This window comes from Oncorhynchus gorbuscha, linkage group LG06 (genome assembly GCF_021184085.1).
Source record: "Oncorhynchus gorbuscha isolate QuinsamMale2020 ecotype Even-year linkage group LG06, OgorEven_v1.0, whole genome shotgun sequence".
Classification (NCBI taxonomy): Eukaryota; Metazoa; Chordata; class Actinopteri; order Salmoniformes; family Salmonidae; genus Oncorhynchus; species Oncorhynchus gorbuscha.
The window spans coordinates 95236977-95257710 of record NC_060178.1 but is presented as its reverse complement, the minus strand read 5'-3'; the positions used below and the strand labels follow the sequence as shown (position 1 = coordinate 95257710).

The 20734-nt window shown below is 42.6% G+C and overlaps 3 protein-coding genes across 6 annotated transcripts in view; all 3 read left to right on the top strand.

Annotated features, from left to right (window-relative positions):
- LOC124038594 (protein tweety homolog 2-like) overlaps positions 1–2296 on the top strand; it is a 157146-nt gene extending 154850 nt beyond the window's left edge. For all 4 annotated transcript variants that reach the window (XR_006839379.1, XM_046354643.1, XM_046354644.1 and 1 more), the window contains one exon: positions 436–2296. Coding sequence is in view for 3 of the 4 variants with exons in the window: in XM_046354643.1 (XP_046210599.1) it covers positions 436–516 (81 nt within the window). In the remaining variant the exon portion in view is untranslated. The remainder of the gene's footprint in view (positions 1–435) is intronic.
- Positions 2297–4718: 2422 nt separating this feature from the next.
- Positions 4719–16610, top strand: dnai2b (dynein, axonemal, intermediate chain 2b). Its single transcript, XM_046352033.1, has 13 exons — positions 4719–4836; positions 5458–5648; positions 5995–6156; positions 6738–6859; positions 10537–10679; positions 10931–11044; positions 11624–11763; positions 12024–12146; positions 12321–12544; positions 12732–12867; positions 13063–13209; positions 13410–13628; positions 16359–16610. The coding sequence occupies exons 2-13, from the start codon at positions 5466–5468 to the stop codon at positions 16389–16391; spliced, it is 1746 nt and encodes a 581-aa protein (XP_046207989.1). The 5' UTR covers positions 4719–4836; positions 5458–5465; the 3' UTR covers positions 16392–16610.
- A 1398-nt stretch (positions 16611–18008) lies between these two features.
- LOC124038591 (kinesin-like protein KIF19) overlaps positions 18009–20734 on the top strand; it is a 142255-nt gene continuing 139529 nt past the window's right edge. The window contains exon 1 of the mRNA XM_046354642.1: positions 18009–18949. Coding sequence (XP_046210598.1) covers positions 18911–18949 — 39 coding nt within the window. The 5' untranslated portion in view covers positions 18009–18910. The remainder of the gene's footprint in view (positions 18950–20734) is intronic.

The following is a 20734-nucleotide window of genomic DNA, read 5'->3' as shown; positions in this document are numbered from 1 at the left end:
TTATCATCACCGTCATCATTCCAGTTGTATGTTTGACCCAGTCAGGTCTGTCTCCCCCTGCTGTTGGGATTGTGGCGGTGTCACCTATCCTCACATCTCCCTGGGTTGGGACATTCAGAGACAGATCGGCAGTCCTATGTGTGCATGGCGTAAACCTTCCCTTCCCAGTATTCCCCCTGTTTCACCTACTGTCTGAGAAGGCTTGGTCCATAAGGAGGGGCCTACGCTGATGTCTGACTCCCAGTCCCCTCAACTGTTTTGTTAGAATGCTTGCATTAGGCACCCTATTGTCTTCCCTACCTCCCCTTTCCTCCTGTCTAGCTGGCTAAATACTGTTCTGAAAGAGTCCTGTGTTCTTCTATACTGTTGTCATTATCTATACGTTACCTGGTGTTGTCTCTAATTGTGTGTCCTGTGACATTCTGTTTCCCACAGTACTCCCCCAGCATGAGGGCTACATACCTGTCCATGACTGAGGACCAGATCAGACACTTTGGGAGTGATTTCCAGGCATAAAGCTGCTCCTCCCTCCCTCCTCCTCTTTAATCTCTGCCATCACCAAGAGGGTTCTCAAACAAGCAAACACACATACACGCACAACTACTCCAGCAGTGTGTGACTTTGTGGCTGCTACACGGACCCACTTCTCGTCCAACTCACTGGACTGGACCAAGGCCTGATATGAGGAAAGGTGTGACACACACAGTTGTCCCATCCCAAACCCAATTCAATTCAATCTATTTCAGTTCTCCCTTGCTGTCTCCAGAGAATGCAGCAATGTAAAGCCCTACTATTCCACATTGCATGTTGTGTCCACTGTCTAAAGGTGTAGTCAAAAGAAATTCTGCCGAAGTTCTCTTGGAAATAACACCGAACTTTTCTAATAGCTTTAGATTGAATTATTTCGGTTTGTCTGCAGCATTTGTTTTAGGCAAGACCTTTGAAAATGTAAGACAGAGAAATGATATATATTTTCTATTTTCATTTAATTTGACCTATAATATCAAACTTACAACATGTCCTTTTAAGCCACCAATTCAGTATGTGAGTCCTCATATTTCCCAGCTCTTTGTGTAGTAGTAGTGTTGAATTTTTTTTTTTAATGGAAATTGTCATAATAATGATTTATTTTAAAAACGCTAGCTTGATTCATTCATTCTGACGAGACAATAGTAACTTTTACAGGAAATTGCTTTTATAATGATATATTGTTCAGATCCTAATGATATGATTAGTCTATTTTGAAATTAAACTTCTTCTAAAACATATGTTAAGAATGGAAGCATGTTTTTGTGCCTATAACCACTCCCTATTCACCTAAACAGATGTTCTATAATAGCTACTGTAGCTCTATGACTGTTAACTCAAAAGGAGGGACCATACTATGACTGTTGATTCCTGATACTCCAACCATTTGTATTTGATGAAATTGGCCAAGAACAAGTACATCAGAAATGACATTCACACTCTTAGAACTGGAAAGTGTCTACTGTCAAAGGGTCCCCCCTTTGCCTCCACGGCTACAAACAACACATACTGTATATGCCATAATAGTAGTTATATGTTTCCACATACACCTCAGACCTAAACTTTGTGAAGCACAAACCTAACCCTGACTGTATGGTAGGGCCTGGGATAGTGGCCCTACACGATGCCCTCCCTACACTATGCCCTCCCTACACTATGCCCTCCCTACACTATGCCCTCCCTACACTATGCCCTCCCTACACTATGCCCTCTCTACACTATGCCCTCCCAACACTATGCCCTCCCTACACTATGCCCTCCCTACACTATGCCCTCTCTACACTATGCCCTCTCTACACTATGCCCTCCCTACACTATGCTCTCCCAACACTATGCCCACCCAACACTATGCCCACCCAACACTATGCCCTCCCTACACCATGCCCTCCCAACACTATGCCCATCCAACACTATGCCCTCCCAACACTATGCCCTCTCTACACTATGCCCTCCCAACACTATGCCCTCTCTACACTATGCTCTCCCAACACTATGCCCTCCCAACACTATGCCCTCCCAACAATATGCCCTCCCAACACTATGCCCTCCCAACACTATGCCCTCCCAACACTATGCCCTCCCAACACTATGCTCTCCCAACACTATGCCCTCCCAACACTATGCCCTCCCAACACTATGCTCTCCCAACACTATGCCCTCCCAACACTATGCCCTCCCAACACTATGCCCTCCCAACACTATGCTCTCCCAACACTATGCCCTCCCTATACTATGCCCTCCCAACACTATGCTCTCCCAACACTATGCTCTCCCAACACTATGCTCTCCCCCAACACTATGCCCTCCCCTATGCTCTCCCAACACTGCCCTCCCAACACTATGCTCTCCCAACACTATGCCCTCCCAACACTATGCTCTGCCCCCAACACTATGCTCTCCCAACACTATGCTCTCCCCTATGCCCCCTATACTATGCCCTCCCAACACTATGCTCTCCCAACACTATGCTCTCCCAACACTATGCCCACCCAACACTATGCCCACCCAACACTATGCCCTCTCTACACCATGCCCTCCCAACACTATGCCCACCCAACACTATGCCCTCCCAACACTATGCCCTCCCAACACTATGCTCTCCCAACACTATGCCCTCCCTATACTATGCCCTCCCAACACTATGCTCTCCCAACACTATGCTCTCGCAACACTATGCTCTCCCAACACTATGCCCTCCCTATACTATGCCCTCCCAACACTATGCCCTCCCAACACTATGCCCTCCCTACACTATGCTCTCCCAACACTATGCCCTCGTAACACTATGCCCTCCCAACACTATACCCTCCCAACACTATGCTCTCCCAACACTATGCCCTCCCTATACTATGCCCTCCCAACACTATGCCCACCCAACACTATGCCCACCCAACACTATGCCCTCCCTACACCATGCCCTCCCAACACTATGCCCACCCAACACTATGCCCTCCCAACACTATGCCCTCCCTACACTATGCCCTCCCAACACTATGCTCTCCCAACACTATGCCCTCCCAACACTATGCCCTATGCTCTCCCAACACTATGCTCTCCCAACACTATGCCCTCCCAACACAATGCCCTCCCAACACTATGCCCTCCCAACACTATGCCCTCCCAACACTATGCTCTCCCAACACTATGCCCTCCCAACACTATGCCCTCCCAACACTATGCTCTCCCAACACTATGCCCTCCCAACACTATGCCCTCCCAACACTATGCCCTCCCAACACTATGCCCTCCTCCCAACACTATGCCTCCCAACACCCTCCCAACACTATGCTCTCCCAACACTATGCCCTCCCAACACTATGCCCTCCCAACACTATGCCCTCCCAACACTATGCTCTCCCAACACTATGCCCTCCCTATCCCAACACTATGCAACACCTCTCCCAACACTATGCTCTCCCAACACTATGCTCCCTACACTATGCTCTCCCAACACTATGCTCTCCCAACACTATGCCCTCCCTACCTATCCCAACACTATGCTCTCCCTACACCCTCCCAACACTATGCTCTCCCAACACTATGCTCCCTACACTATGCAACACTATGCTCTCCCAACACTATGCTCTCCCAACACTATGCTCTCCCAACACTATGCTCTCCCTACACTATGCTCTCCCAACACTATACATATACCCCTCTGTGTTGCATGCTCTTCTCCATTCAGAAAGTCCTGCACAGTGTCTGACACAGGATTTTATGATTTGAACAGACTAAGACATGTTACAAATATTGTTTGTTCACATACAGCAACTGAAGCACATATATACTGTAGTGTCTGTTTCAGAACAACTTGACTTCTGTATAAAAATTATACGATAACATATTGTCTTATTTTGGACTACCGGTATTCATATTTTCTTTTATGGTTGTCCTAATGTGCCACGGGTTGTGTTTTAAACCCTTGTGAGCGAGTTGCTCTGCCACAATATCAGATATTTTTTCAGAGGCCATTGTTATACGATGGCATTCAGTTGTATGTATATTGTAATAATAACATATAAACTTGAGTTTTGGTCATGACTTGGAAATTGCTGGAAACTATCATGGCGGGAGAAATTGTGTTCAGACATCAGTTTTAAGCTGATCAATGATAATTGTCTTCCATTTTGAGAAACATAGTCATACTCTTAATGAACATTCTGTTTTCATCTATTGTCAGTTCATGTTTAATTCTGTAGGGTTTTGTTATGTTATTTTATGTTGGTTTATTTTTCAGTTTGAGTCCATGTGAAGTAGCACTGTCTTCAACCATTGAGAGTGGTGATGGATTTCTATGTATCCTCAGACATGGGGTGTTATTGTAAGTTAATAAAATACTTTTGTGTAGCTAGTATTCTCATGTGTTTGGTGTATCTTCATTATGTTAATGCTTTGTGCACCTTTTTTTTAAATCCAAAAATTAAAGTGTGGCTGACCTGACGGTGACAACGCCTCCAACCACTGGGCCAACCCTAAGTTTTCTTTATTAAGTGGATGTGAAAGACCACAAGCCTTGGGTAAATGTTATGACGACTTGGTTAGCCACACAGGTGTGGGCTTCAATGAAATGTAATTGTATGGTTACACCAATGACTATTGGTTACGCCGAGCCCCTGTGCAGAGCAGCCATTGGTCCACTGACTCTCCCAGTGTGGGCGGTCATACCCTGCCCAGTGTGATATGTGTTGCTAGGATACGGTGTGCTGCTACTTTTGTGTTGCGTTGAGAGTGGGGGAAATCCAAACATTTGAGGATACAGCAGGGAGTTTTGACGCTTCATTTCATTATCTTATATCCTCAAGAGGAAAGGTAAGAATATTTCATTCGGTTTATTGACATTCGTTTGATTCGAACATTAAAAACAATAAGAACGGCATGTTAGATAATGTAGCTAGATAGCTAACGTTACATGATACTTTGGCTCAAGTGATGCTTGATTAACCGTTAACGTTATCTAGCTAACGTTAGCTACCCATGCATCGTCCGGCTGGAAAACGTTAGCTAGCTACTAGTAATGTTAGTCAGCTAACGACAACGTTAGCACACTTTGAACTCCCCCCAAATAGATATCTCTTGTAAATGTGGCTAACCATCATAAGTTGGTTACATTGTAAAGTTAACTGAGACAAAGCTAGCAAACTGACACACATATGTTGATTGATTGGAAGCTCGTCATTCACCAGTTTGGTTGACATTGAAACCTTGCAGGTAACCTCCCCTCCCCTTTTGAATAGGGTTAATTATTTTCATCAAGAGCAGTTACTGTAACCCTGTACGGTGTAATATTCATCCAGTCACTGCACCTTTTTCTATTGTTTGTGTTAATTCCATCGTCAGGTGAACTAATCCTTGACTTGTGTTGGTAGATAAACAAGTAGGCCCATAGCCTAACCTGAATCTATCCTCTCTCTCCAATCTATGTCCCGATAGCACTCACAATGGAGATAGTTCATGTGTACACCAAGAAGCGCAATGAGTTTGGGCGACAGTGTAATTTCTCTGATCGGCCTGCTGAGTTGCATGTGGACATCCTCCCTGATCCTTCTCTGGCATCCAACTTCATTGAGAGAGACCCTTGCGATATTCCCATACAGTGCACACAAGAGATGTCCGAGCATGAGGTGAACATTCTAGACTAACACCCTGTCACCTGTAACATAAAAATGTACGGCAAGTAAATAGATTTGATCATTCCCTGGTACGTGTATTATCATTTATTACACAACCTAAACATTTCACAAGACTTGAGCAACACACACCAATTTTAATTGGGTATGTTGAGTGTCATGATATCAGCAAAGTTTGTGTTAGATAAAAACAGCTTCTGCATTATTATGAGATAATAAGCAGCATCTGGCAGCCTATGCACATTTCACTCCAACACTATTTATTCAGCCTGTCTGTAACCAGGCCACTACAGCCGTGTGTGCTGAATCCTGCCTGTCCTGCCTGGCCCTTTCTTTGTAGGTGAACACTGAGCGCTTTGAGTCAGACACCAGGGGGATAAACCATGTGGAGGGAGGCTGGCCCAAGGACGTCAACCCTCAGGAGATGGAGCAGACCATCCGCTTCAGGAAGAAAGTGGAGAAAGATGAGCATTATTTCAGCACCATCATGCAGCTGGGCAGTGTGAGTGTATCCCTAAATCTACATTGTCCCAGACTAGGGGTGTTAACTGGCCATAAATCTACATTGCTCCAGACTAGGGGTGTTAACTGGCCGTAAATCTACATTGCTCCAGACTAGGGGTGTTAACTGGCCGTAAATCTACATTGCTCCAGACTAGGGGTGTTAACTGGCCGTAAATCTACATTGCTCCAGACTAGAGGTGTTAACTGGTCCTAAATCTACTGTACATTGCTCCAGACTAGGGGTGTTAACTGGTCCTAAATCTACATTGCTCCAGACTAGGGGTGTTAACTGGTCCTAAATCTACTGTACATTGCTCCAGACTAGGGGTGTTAACTGGTCTTAAATCTACATAGCTCCAGACTAGGGGTGTTAACTGGTCCCAAATCTACATTTCTGCAGAGTAAGGGTGGTATAACTGGCCCTAAATCTACATTGTCCCAAATACATGTATTAGCTGCTACAGTAGTTTAATAGATGGAGAGAATAACCAGTTCTGAAAGGGAGAGGTGGAGAGAATAACAAGTGCTCCTTTCCATCTCTTATCAGAGCCCTCCTCTGTTCCTCCCATTCTAACACAGAATATGGAGCATTGCATCAAACAAAACAATGCCATCAACATCTACCAGGAGTACTTTGAAGAGGAGGAGGTGGTGGAGGAGTCCGAGGAGCAGCCCTCAGCCAAAACCATCAATGTTTTCAGGTGCCTCCCTGACTTCTATTAACCTATCGTTCAACAGTGTTAGACTTGCATAACAACAACAATGGTTGTAGTTATTGCCCTCATAGAATCCATTAATTATGATATTGTTATTTAAGGCTATATTACCAGTGTCTGGTGTCTCTCTTAAGTTAGTGAAACAAAAACAATTATTGTATGGGACAATATAACGTTTTTGTGAAATATAATATATATACAGTGTAGAGGTCGACCGATTAATCGGAATGGCCGATTTAATTACGGCCGATTTCAAGTTTTCATAACAATCGGTATTTGTGGACACCGATTTGGCCCAATTTTTTTTTACACTTTTATTTAACTAGTCAAGTGAGTTAAGAACACATTCTGATTTTCAATGACGGCCTAGGAACAGTGGGTTAACTGCCTTGTTCAGGGGCAGAATGACAGATTTTTACCTTGTCAGCTCGGGGATTCATTTTTGCAACCTTCCGGGTTACTAGTCCAACGCTCGAACAACCTGCCTTACATTGCACTCCACAAGGAGCCTGCGTGGCAGGCTTGACTACCTGTTACGCGAGGGCAGCAAGAAGCCAAGGTAAGTTGCTAGCTAGCATTAAACTTATCTTATAAAAAACAATCAGTCTTAACCTAATCACTAGTTAACTACACATGGTTGATGATATTACTAGTTTATCTAGTGTGTCCTGCGTTGCATATAATCGATGGGGTGCTTGTTAATTTCTCATTGAATCACAGCCTACTTCGACAAAGAGGTGATGATTTAAAGAACGCATTTGCGAAAAAAGCACTGTCGTTGCACCAATGTACCTAACCATAAACATCAATGCCTTTCTTCAAAATCAATACACAAGTATATATTTTTAAACCTGCATATTTAGTTAATATTCCCTGCTAACATACATTTCTTATAACTAGGGAAATTGTCACTTCTCTTGCGTTTCGTGCAAGCAGTCAGGGTATATGCAGCAGTTTGGGCCGCCTGGCTCGTTGTGAACTGTGTGAAGTCCATTTATTCCTAACAAAGGACGTAATTAATTTGCCAGAATTGTACATAATTATGACATAACATTGAAGGTTGTACAATGTTACAGCAATATTTAGACTTAGGGATGCCATCCGTTAGATAAAATACGGAACGGTTCCGTATTTCACTGAAAGAATAAACTTTTTGTTTTCGAAATGACAGTTTCCGTATTTGACCATTTTAATGACCAAAGGCTCGTATTTTTGTGTGTTATTATGTTATAATTAAGTCTATGATTCGATAGAGCAGTTTGACTGAGTGATGGTAGGCACCAGCAGGCCCGTAAGCATTCTATCAAACAGCACTTTCATGCTTTTGCCAGGAGCTCTTCGCAATGCTTCAAGCATTGCGCTGTTTATGACTTCAAGCCTGTCAACTCCCGATATTAGGTTGATGTAACCGATGTGAAATGGCTAGCTAGTTAGCAGGGTGCGTGCTAATAGCATTTCAAACGTCACTTGCTCTGAGACTTGGAGTAGTTGTTCCCCTTGCTCTGCATGGGTAACGCTGCTTCGAAGGTGGCTGTTGTCGATGTGTTCCTGGTTCGAGCCCAGGTGGGAGCGAGGAGAGGGACGGAAGCTATACTGTTACACTGACAATACTAAAGTGCCTATAAGAACATTCAATAGTCAAAGGTATATGAAATAAAACATTTATAGAGAGAAATAGTCCTATAATTCCTATAATAACTACAACCTAAAACTTCTTACCTGGAAATATTGAAGACTCATGTTTAAAGGAACCACCAGCTTTCATATGTTCTCATGTTCTGAGCAAGGAATTTAAACGTTAGCTTTCTTACATGGCACATATTGTACTTTTACTTTCTTCTCCAACACTTTGTTTTTGCACTATTTATACCAAATTGAACATGTTTCATTATTTATTTGAGGCTAAATTGATTTTATTGATGTATTATATTTAGTTAAAATAAGTGTTCATTCAGTATTGTTGTAATTGTCATTACCCCCCCCAAAAAATTTTTTTTGGGGCCCCCAATAATCGGTATCGGTATCGGCGCTGAAAAAAAAAAATCATAATCGGTCGTCCTCTAATACAGTGCATTTGGAAAGTATTCAGACCTTTTCCACAATTTGTCACGTTAGTCTTATTCTAAAATGGATTACATCGTTTTCCCCCTCAATCTACACACAGTACCCCATGACAAAGGATAAATGGGCTTTTCGAATTTTTTGCAAATGTATTAAAAATAATAAACAATACCTTATTTACATAAGTATTCAGACCCTTTGCTATGAGACTCGAAATTGAGCTCAGGTGCATCCTGTTTCCATGTATCATCCTTGAGATCTTTTACAACTTGATTGGAGTCCCCCTGTGGTAAATTCAATTGATTGGATATGATTTGGAAAGTCACACACCTGTCTATATAAGGTCCCACAGTTGACAGAGCACGTCAGAGCAAATACCAAGCCATGAGGTTGAAGGAATTGTCCGTAGAGCTCCAAGACAGGATTGTGTCAAGGCAAGGCAGATCTGGGGAACTGTACCAACAAATGTCTGCAGCATTGAAGATCCCCAAGAACACAGTGGCCTCCATCATTCTTAATCTCGTCCTAGAACTGGCTGCCTGGCCAAACTGAGCAATCGGGGGAGAAGGGCCTTGGTCAGGGATGTGACCAAGAACCAGATTGTCACTCTGACAGCGATCCAGCTCCAGAGTTCCTCTGTGGAGATTGAAGAACCTTCCAGAGGATAACTTCCAGAGGATAACTATCTCTACAGCACCACTCCACCAATCAGGCCTTTATGGTAGAGTTGCCAGACAGATGCCAGGAACTGGGAGACTAGTAAGGATTGAGGGGAAAGATGAACAGAGCATAGTACAGAGAGATCCTTGATGAAAACCTGCTCCAGGTTACTCAGCACCTCAGACTGGGACTAAGGTTCACCTTCCAACAGGACAATGACTATAAGCACACAAAGCAGGAGTGGCTTCCGGACAAGTCTATGAATGTGCTTGAGTGGCTCAGCCAGAGCCCGGACTTGAACCCGATCGAACATCACTGAAGAGACCTGGAAATAGCTGTGCAGCGACACTCCCCATCCGATCTGACAGAGCTTTAGAGGATCTGCAGAGAAGAATGGGAGAAACTCCCCAAATACAGATGTGCCAAGCTTGTAGCGTCATACCCAAGAAGACTTGAGGCTGTAATCGCTGCAAAAGGTGCTTCAACAAAGTACTGAGTAAAGGGCCTGAATACTTACGTAAATGTGATATTTACCGTTTTTTATTTGACATGAATTTGGAAAGATTTGTAAAAATCTGTTATTTCTTCATCATTATGAGGTATTTTGTGTAGATTAATGATAAAATCCATTTTAGAATAAGGCTGTAATGTAACAATGTGGAAAAAGTCAAGGGGCCTGAATACTTTCTGAATGCACTGTACATATGTTTTTAGTTAAATGTATTTGTTTTCTTTTCCTTTTGAAAATATAATGAATTGAAGGTTATTTGTTCATGTAAAAATAGAAATTTACAGATTGTAATGGTTGTCTCATTAGGTTTGGGGTGGGGTCGCTAGAAATTATTATGAAAGAAATGGGGTCCCCAGACATTCTGGCAGAAAAAATGGGGTCCCCACTACTTTAAGTGGTTTTACATCACTGTTGTGGTTTGATCTTCCAGAGACCCGAACGAAATAAAGCGCACTGCCACCTGTCTGTCCTGGCATCCCGATGGCAGCTGTAAACTGGCTGTGGCCTACTCTTCACTAGGGTTCCAGAACATCTCTCCAGACATGAGCTATGATTCATATATATGGGATATTGGTAGGTGTAAAACATTCCTTACCCCAGGATACTTCAACTGGTGACTATCAGGGAGAATGAAGAAAAAGGAACACTGTTTCTGCGTAAATCTATATATTTCATTTGATATTTTTCTTTCTAACAGTGTGACTATCATTGCAATAGCTGTTACAGGGAGACTAACACATTTTCCACCCTAATTGGTTGTTCAGAAAATCAATGTAGATTACGATGTCTAGTAATCAATTGAATCCCGTCTGTTGCCTCTTCAGAGAATCCCAATAAGCCAGAGATGACCCTGAAACCGGTCTCTCTACTGGTCTGTCTGGAGTACAACCCCAAAGACTCTCACATCCTGGTCGGAGGCAGCTACAATGGCCAGATCGGTGCGTCCTTCAACAGCACAATGTTCTCTCCTTTTATTCTCCAGAGAGTGTCATGGTTCCTGTCAGCTCGGTAGCTGTACAGAACATTGGGGGTATGGTCAGACCATCATCTTACTCTGACTGTCTTTCATCCTTTTTCTTTTCTGTTTGTCCCATTTACCCCAGGATCGTACTGTTTAAAGTTAATATTCATTTTTTTTCTATTGGAAATGTCATAATGCTTTGAGTCATGTAAGTCCAGGTCTGGATGTGTTTGTGTGGATGCTCCCTTATTTACACATTGAAGTATATTGCCTCAGGATATTGTTCAGGCTTTGACAGCTCTATATGAAATTCAGAAATTAAGTTCTGTGTTATATGTGCCTGTGTAAGATTTGGGTTCAATTCCATTTAAATTGTAGTCAATTCGGAAAGTAAACCAAATTCCTATGCCAAATGTTCCTAATTGAAGAGAATTGGGATTTCAGTGTACTTCCTGAAATTAAATGGAATTGACCACCAACTCTTGTGTGTGTGTGCACGCCCGCTTTCATGTGTGTTTGGGAATGTACACTAAGTAAAATTTCTTTGTCTGAGCAGCTTATTGGGACACTCGCAAGGGGAGCCAGCCGGTGGAAATGTCCACAATAGAGCACAGCCACAGAGACCCTGTCTACAAAGTCATCTGGTTGCAGTCAAAGACAGGAACCGATACCTTCTCTGCATCTACGGACGGCCAGGTGAGCCAAACCTACAAATTAAGCAATAATGATTGATTTGATTAAAGACCTTTGTCACCTTAACCTTTCTCAAGCCCAGCAGGCACAATAGGTCAGAGAAGCACAAAATGCTCATGGGCAGTGAAGTCTGATACTCTTGGTCTGGGATGGGTACACTTTCTCTGACCTTAAACTACCATTTGGCCGTACCCAGAAGTTATGTAATAATTATTCTATTGAAGGCAAGTAGACTGAGTTGACCCCTGTTCTCTGTCTATAAGGTGCTGTGGTGGGACATCCGTAAGATGAGTGAGCCCACAGAGAGGCTGGTACTGGACCCCAACAAAAAGGGCAACCTGGACAATGCCTTGGGGGCAATCTCACTGGAGTTTGAGACCACTATGGTGAGGAGGATCTCTAGACTGGACTATCCCTTTGTTGTTTCACTGTTGATGAATTAGGAGTATGAATCAGCCTAACATATTCTTGTATCACCTGGAGTAGGAGATCCAGTATCTTATTTATTTGTACAAAAGTAAGACCTACAATTGAACATGATGTTTTCTCTTCTTATTCAGCCCACAAAGTTTATGGTAGGGACAGAGCAAGGGCTGGTGGTCTCCTGTAACCGCAAGGCCAAGACCCCGGCAGAGAAGATAGTGTGTACGTACAGCGGTCATCACGGCCCAATCTACGCCCTGCAAAGGAACCCTTTTTTCCCCAAGAACTTCCTGACCGTAGCCGATTGGACAGCCCGCATCTGGTCCGAAGACATCAAGGAGTCGTCCATCATGTGGACAAAGTAAAGGGTCCCTCTGAAACATAAAGCAGATGATATAGCTACTTCACAGATAGATTCAAAGTCTTTTTAGGTTCTGATAGATTCATAACACTCTTTAGGTTCTAATACACATAAGCAGTGATTTGGCATACAACTCGCCTCCTGTAATATTGACCTATTGTAAAATGACACCTGTTGGTTGCCATAGATACCATATGGCCTATCTGTCAGATGGCTGCTGGAGTCCAGTACGACCCTCTGTGTTCTTCACCGTCAAAATGGATGGGACACTAGACGTTTGGGACTTCCTCTTCAAACAGAACGACCCCACCCTCAGTCTAAAAGTATGTCCCTTGAAACACCTGTCTGTATTCTCAAAACACTTTGTCCAGCCTTCACTCAACACCTGCCAGGCCTAAATGACCCTGGGGAACCCTGTTCTGTTGTGTTGGGTTGTTATCGTTGGTAGAATTCTTGTATGGTCATGCCAAAGAAAATGTCCGCCATCGGATAGACAATGAAGTTCTGTTGTATTCTAGGTGTGTGATGAGGCTCTGTACAGCCTGCGGGTGCAGGATAACGGGCGCTTCCTGGCCTGTGGCTCTCAGCTGGGCACTGCCACCCTGCTGGAAATCTCCCCAGGGCTGTGTACCCTCCAGAGGAACGAGAAGGCCCTAGCCACTGCGGTGAGCGACACCCTCTACCTCAGAACATCCATCTCTGCCCTAGCCTGGTCCCAGATCATTGTGGTGTGACATTGACCATAGGAGTTGGCCAGACAACACAAACAGATCTGGGAACAGGCTACCCCTGCCCAGCTCTATTCTACTCTTTTCTCTCCTCATCTATCTATACTATTGGATTGACTCTGTGTGTCTTTGGTCAGATGTTTGAGCGGGAGACCAAACGGGAGAAGATCTTGGAGGCGCGCCACCGTGAGATGCGTCTGAAGGAGCGCAGCCGCTCGGAGCAGAGCAAGGACGATGACACCAAGGAGGGAGACGGAGAAGAGAGCGTCGAGGAGCTAGCAACTCGCACGGAGGCAGAGTTCTATGAGATAGTAGAAGCTGAGCTGAAGAAGAGAGCTAAGGAGCAAGAAAAAAAGGTTAGAAGGGATTGAGTGAAAAGAAAAATAACATTCTGAACTTCCTTCAGGTTGATAACTTTTTACTAATCCAATCAGTTTTCCACGTTGATTCAACTTCATCCATTGATTTTTGTTGTTGAAATAATGTGAAGCAATGTTGACTCAACCAGTTTGTGCACAGTGGGTTTTTATTAATCTGTTTATAAACTCAGCAAAAAAAGAAATGTCCCTTTTTCAGGACCCTGTCTTTCAAAGATAATTCATAAAAATCGTCAAAAAACTTCACAGATCTTCATTGTAAAGGGTTTAAACACTGTTTCCTATGCTTGTTCATTGAACCATAAACAATTCATGAACATGCACCTGTGGAAAGGTCGTTAAGACACTAACAGCTTACAGATGTTAGGCAATTAAGGTCACAGTTATGAAAACGTAGGACACTAAAGAGGCCTTTCTATTGACTCTGAAAAACACCAAAAGAAAATTGCCCAGCTCATCTGCGTGAACGTGCCTTAGGCATGCTGCAAGGAGTCATGAGGACTGCAGATCTGGCCAGGGCAATAATTTGCAATATCCGTACTGTGAGACGCCTAAGACAGCGCTACAGGGATACCGGATGGACAGCTGATCTTCCTTGCAGTGGCAGACCGTGTAACAACACCTGCACAGGATCGGTACATCTGAACATCACACCTGCGGGACAGGTACAGGATGGCAACAACAACTGCCACAGTTACACCAGGAACGCACAATCCCTCCATCAGTGCTCAGACTGTTCGTAATAGGCTGAAAGAGGCTGGACTTAGGGCTTGTAGGCTTGTTGTAAGGCAGGTCCTCACCAGACCTCACTGGCAACAACGCCGCCGATGGGCACAACACCCACCGTCGCTGGACCTGACAGGACTGGCAAAAAGTGCTCTTCACCGACGAGTCTCGGTTTTGTCTCACCAGGGGTGATGGTTGGATTCGCATTTATCGTCGAAGGAATGAGCTTTGCACCGAGGCCTGTACTCTGGAGCGGGATCGAGGTGGAGGGTCCGTCATGGTCTGGGGCAGTGTGTCAGAGCATCATCGGACTGAGTTTGTTGTCATTGCACGCAATTTCAACGCTGTGCGTTACAGGGAAGACATCCTCTTCCCTCATGTGTTACCCTTCCTGCAGGCTCATGCTGACATGACCCTCCAGCATGACAATGCCACCAGCCATACTGCTCGTTCTGTGCGTGATTTCCTGCAAGACAGGAATGTCAGTGTTCTGCTATTGCTAGTGAAGAGCCCGGATCTCAATCCCATGGAGTACTTCTGGGACCTGTTGGATCGGAGGGTGATGGTTAGGGCCATTCCCCCCAGAAATGTCTGGGAACTTGCAGGTGCCTTGGTGGAAGAGTGGGGTAACATCTCGCAGCAAGAACTGGCAAGTCTGGTGCAGTCCACGAGGAGGAGATGCATTGTAGTACTTAATTCAGCTGGTGGCCACACCAGATACTGACTGTTACTTTTGATTTTGAATTTTGACCCCCCCCCTTTGTTCAGGGACACATTATTCCATTTATGTTAGTCACATGTCTGTGGAACTTGTTCAGCTTATGTCTCAGTTGTTGAATCTTGTGTAAATATTTGTATGAACATAAAATGTTAGGTTTGCTGAAAATAAATGCAGTTGACAGTGAGAGGACATTTCTTTTTTTGCTGAGTTTATGTCTTATGACTGAATTAGTTGGCTATTTCAGTAGCATAACAAACATCACCAGCCTGTATTGGCATTCATCTGGCAATACATTAACATGAGGTGGCCTATATACAGCATGAACTTAGACACTATGTTCTGTGCACCATGGCGGCTCTGATGATCTTATAGTTGATCATGTGTGGATGAAGTATAACTACATGGGTTTGTCTCATCTGAGTGTCAATATGTCCCTCCCTGCTGTGATAGTAATTCAACTGTATCTGGAGGGCAGGTTTTCTTGCCTGCAGTGCAGGCTATAATTGAACTCCCTCCCGTGAAGATGTTTGAGAACTTCAGGACATTAGCTGGAGAGAGGCTCATGTCAGAGTGACAAGTTATATCAAAGAGTTAAAGTTCCTGTTTCATATACGTTGTCAAGGGTTTATACATTTAGAGGGGGCTGGTGAGGAGGTCTGGATTTTGTTTAAAATCTATAGCCGTATGACACAGTTGACAATTGAGTAAAATCAAAATGTTTCTTTTTTGACTGAAGTCATTGCTGATCTCCTCCTGCCTGTATAACATCACCTGTCAAATGTAGCTGCACCTCTTTGTCCAAGGGTAACAAATTGCCCCTTGTTTTGGGCCAGTGCCCCATTAAGATTGGGGACTATAAAAAGCTACTGTTAGCTCGTCTAGAGAAAGAGAACTCAACCTGTAAATCTGACTGTAAATATCCAAATGCAATTTTTTTTCCCCAGTGACGATGGAAATATTTTAGAATAAGAAAATAGGAATGAATTAAATAGATTGTTGGTATTTTTTGTACCTTTCCGTGACGTTAAAAAGGTATGTATACTTCTTGTAAGGTATGTATCCTTATGTAATTGTCAATTACTTACAGATACATTTACATTTAAGTCATTTAGCAGACGCTCTTATCCAGAGCGACTTACAAATTGGTGCGTTCACCTTATGACATTCAGTGGAGCAGCCACTTTACAATAGTGCATCTAAATCTTTTATGTAGATTCTGTGCTCAAACTGATGCTGTAATGTCATTGTGTCGCCCCTCTCAGGAGAAAGACGTGTGTGAAGAGAAAGAAGTCTGAGACAGAACACCTTAACACCATGTTCCACATGCTGTTTGAAATGTAATCTTGAATGAATCGAATAAAAACAGCAAGGTATTTTTTATTAACAGACAAATAGACGTTCTCAGTGAGTCATGCAGAACTCATTAACAGGATTGAGGTCCTGTTTAATTATTGTTATTTATAAATCATTATTAGGGTTTTCTTCATTGATTAAAGGAAATGTATTTTGCTGTGTCTTGGGATTTTGACATTTGTTTCCTTTGTAGAAATCATGAAGATGGGGGGGGCACATTGTATGAAATTAGTCATATGCCAAGCCTCAATGAATGTCAGAGAGTCTTGGATTGTAGTTATTTGTGTGCAATTTCAAGAGCACAGTACAGGCTGCACAGTCTGACTCATTAATTATAACAGTGACTCATTCAAAGTGAGTGCAGTGTGATATTGAAGACCTTGTTGAGGATAGAGGGAAAGGACCCATAGATGGACCATTACCATTCCAGATTTGGGATGGAGATGCTTTTGGTTGGTATGCAGTTTCACCCAAGTACCCCTGACTGCAGTGTGCAATTTGGCTGGGCTCAATGTGGGTGGAGTCAAATGTTTGACTCCGCCCATGTTTTACCCTGACTATTTTTTTGTGCTGTCCATCTGAGGTTTGACAGTCACACTGAATACAAACGTATTTCATTAGAAATATTATATAAAGTGGTACCAGCAGATGTGTTGTAACACTGCTTCAGGACAAACTACTGATATTGTTGCAGTGAACTACAGACTTGTTATGTTTGTCATGTACTGTTCAAATTGTGTTGATAAATGTTATAACTTTGTAATATTATTTCATTGAGCATATATATATACAGTTACTACCTATCCTGATTCATAATGCCATTTACTTTCCTCGTGAGAATGGAGACAGACTATACCATATAGACATACGGTCCTTCTGTAGCTCAGTTGGTAGAGCATGGCGCTTGTAACGCCAGGGTAGTGGGTTCGATCCCCGGGACCACCCATACATAGAATGTATGCACACATGACTGTAAGTCGCTTTGGATAAAAGCGTCTGCTAAATGGCATATATTATTATATATTATTATTATATATTATTATTATATTATTATTATTATTATTATATTATTATATTCATATATTACATACTGGCAAGCTGAATGTGCTTTGTACATTAAGTTATACTAGCTCCAGTAAATAGATCAGACTCGGGTGACTTCTATGTCAACTTTACTAAACAACATAACACAATTGAAACAATTAACACAGTAGACTAAAAACAAGGCATACATTGAAAAAACACAAATATATGATCAAATTGATTACATAACTGTACATGTAAACCTAGGCTTACTGCTCAAGTAGGCAAATTTGTCCAAATAAGATTCCCTCATTGTGAGCAATTAGATAGCTCACGTTCAAATGGGTGCTAAATTAACGCAATGCTAACATTGGTGGTAGTAGGTCATATAAAAATATGCCACTGCACTGGTATAACATGAATATTACACTATACATTATGCATAATGACAGTCTCTTCCATTGTTTATATTTTTATTCATGTAGGTTAGGTTCGATTAACATTCGCTTTTGTTGATGTTGATACCTTCGAAGTTTACCTTAACTCTTTTGACCTTAAAGAAGGCGGGAAGGGTTCGGGTTAAATACGTTTGACACCGCCCACAGGTAGTCCGGCCCCGAGGTTTGACTCCGCCCACATTGAGCCCGGCCGCGAACTGCAGCTCATCAGGTTGTGTGGTAGGCCTAGCTGCATTTCAATCAGTTACAATTCCGCATAAAACAAATATGAGAATTGTAATTTTATTTAGCTCTATAAACGTATGTTTGACTTTCATTTCCAGACTAAAATATGAAATTCTATGTTCTATTTAGTTTTGAGGGCAAGCAATTCCGGCACCGTAATTTGGAGAGATGTTAGTGCAATTCTATGCGCCATCGATTTATCCACCAGATGTCGTCCTTGGGCCGCGGCAAATCGAAGAAACAGCTGCTTACTCTGGTGCTTTACGCACCTCTGCCTGTCTGTTTAAACTACCTACTGATCTCCAGGGGTATCCAGGAACAACACACGAGTCGTCAGATAAAAGAAGCGAAGGGGAGAGTGAAGGGAAAGGGAAGTCAACAGTGGACACCTGCCATTCTCCGTCCGCATACTCGTATGTCTTCAAATACATGGGCGAAAGAACAAACTAATTATTTCTGTAAACAGAATAGATTAAATGGAATGGAGGCTACTCGTTTTACGCTGTTATATCAGACTTGTTTTTTAAGAGTGCACTTTTGGCGATAGGTGTCTATTTAACCGTAAGTAAATTAGAACTATTTTGAGGAAGGGTAGAGGTTTTTAGGCTAGTTATCGTCGTCAATCGAGTTCGACATTGGACAAGCCATACAGGTAGGTAGAGAGGGGTCGTGCAGGTATTGAGCAGGATGTCTGACCGATGTACAGTTTAGCCACTATTTTCTAACAATCGAGGATACTCCAACCACCAGTGGCCATGAATGACACAGGCGAATCAAAAGACCAGCAACTGACAGTAAGTACGATAAACTAGCGTAGCCTGCCTACACTTTGTCACACTTCTGTACTATTGCTGCGAGAACAGTAGTGTAGTATCGCCTACCTTTATGGGGACATTTTAATTGAATGCCACGTGGAAGGTGTGACTAGATAATTGTGTAGACTACTGCAGGCCAGATATTCCCAAACGGCTGGTGTACGCGCAATGCCGGGGGAACGCCAAATAAAAATGTCATTCACAATTTTAAAAAATTGTATATGTTTTTTTTTCTTCACATTTTCAAACAGTACATTTATATTGTCCAACGGGCCTATGCATTTGGGTGAGTTTTTTTTAAATCGCCAGAGTAGCCTCGTTTTCACTGGCAAAAATGAAATGAAACCATCTAGTGTTCAGCGAAATAACAACACAATGTCAAATGCAGGTAGCTTTGTCAAATAATGAACATCACATTAACCGTTACTCTCGCGGGAAACCTTCACTCTTGGGCAGACATTTAGAAACGAAACACGACGGTTTGGAAATAAGCCACGAGAGTTTTTTTGAGCGAGAATAAAGAAGACTTTCAAGTAGTAAGACATGTATAAAAGCATCAGATACCATTAATAAGAAGGGGCTAGATGACTATTATATGGTGAGCTACCGAGTGGCTGAGAGAGGCAAGCCCCACACTATTATGGAGGGCTTAATTCTTTCAGATATGGCTGGGACAATGCTGGGAGAAAATACCAAAACAACCATAAAGACAATGAATTCATCAAACAACACTGTTTCTCGACGCATAAGTGACATGGCAGGAGATGTTTTGAAACAATTACTGCTTCACATACAAGCCAGTGAATCGTATATGTTGGGGGATGGGGGGTCAATTAAGGAATACATCTTCTGAAAACCACTGGAAACCAGGACAACATGAGAGGATATTTTTAAAGCACTGGACAGCTTTGCGACATCCAATGGACTTTGGTGGTCAAGATGTGTTGTATTGTACTGATGGCACAAGAGCCATGACAGAGAGACAGTGGAGTGGTAAAGCCTTGCAAGCATTTGCTCCGACGCCACTTGGGTACCCAGCAGCATCCACCGAGACACTCTTGCTGCCAAGACCCCTGAACTCTCTTTTATTTTCTGCATTATGTAATGATATGGGCAGCGACCATTGTAACGCTTTTACAACATACAGAAGAAGTGCGCTGGTTATCAAGGGACAAAGTATTGACACGTAATTTTTTTTTGCATTGAGAGACAAGTTAAACGTTTTCTTTACTGACCATAATTTTCACTTGTCTGACCGCCTGGGTGATGTTTTTTCTCTCCTGAATGACCTGAATCTAGGATTACAGGGACTCTCTGCAACTATATTCAATATGCGGGACAAATTTGAGGCTATGATTAAGAAGTTGGAGCTCCTCTCTGTTTGCATTAACAAGGACAACACACAGGTCTTTCCATCATTGTATGATTTTTCGTGTGCAAATGATCTCAAGTAGAGGTCGACCGATTATGATTTTTCAATGCCAATACCGATTATTGGAGGACCAAAGAAGCCGATACCGATTAATCGGACCATTTTTTAATTTGTAATAATGACAATTACAACAATACAGAATTAACACTTATTTTAACTTAATATAAAACATAAATAAAATCAATTTAGCCTCAAATAAATAATGAAACATGTTCAATTTGGTTTAAATAATGCAAAAACAAAGTGTTGGAGAATAAAGTAATATGTGCCATGTAAAATATGTGCCATGTAAAAAAGTGTTTAAGTTCCTTGCTCAGAACATGAGACTTCCA

What these genes read in the sequence shown, in the direction of transcription:
- dnai2b (XM_046352033.1), top strand. Translation starts at nt 5,466, where the DNA reads ATGGAGATAGTTCATGTGTACACCAAGAAGCGCAATGAGTTTGGGCGA. An exon ending in AAAACCATCAATGTTTTCAG is followed by an intron (nt 6,860 to 10,536) that starts GTGCCTCCCTGA and finishes TTGATCTTCCAG; the next exon opens with AGACCCGAACGAAATAAAGC. An exon ending in CAGCTACAATGGCCAGATCG is followed by an intron (nt 11,045 to 11,623) that starts GTGCGTCCTTCA and finishes TTGTCTGAGCAG; the next exon opens with CTTATTGGGACACTCGCAAG.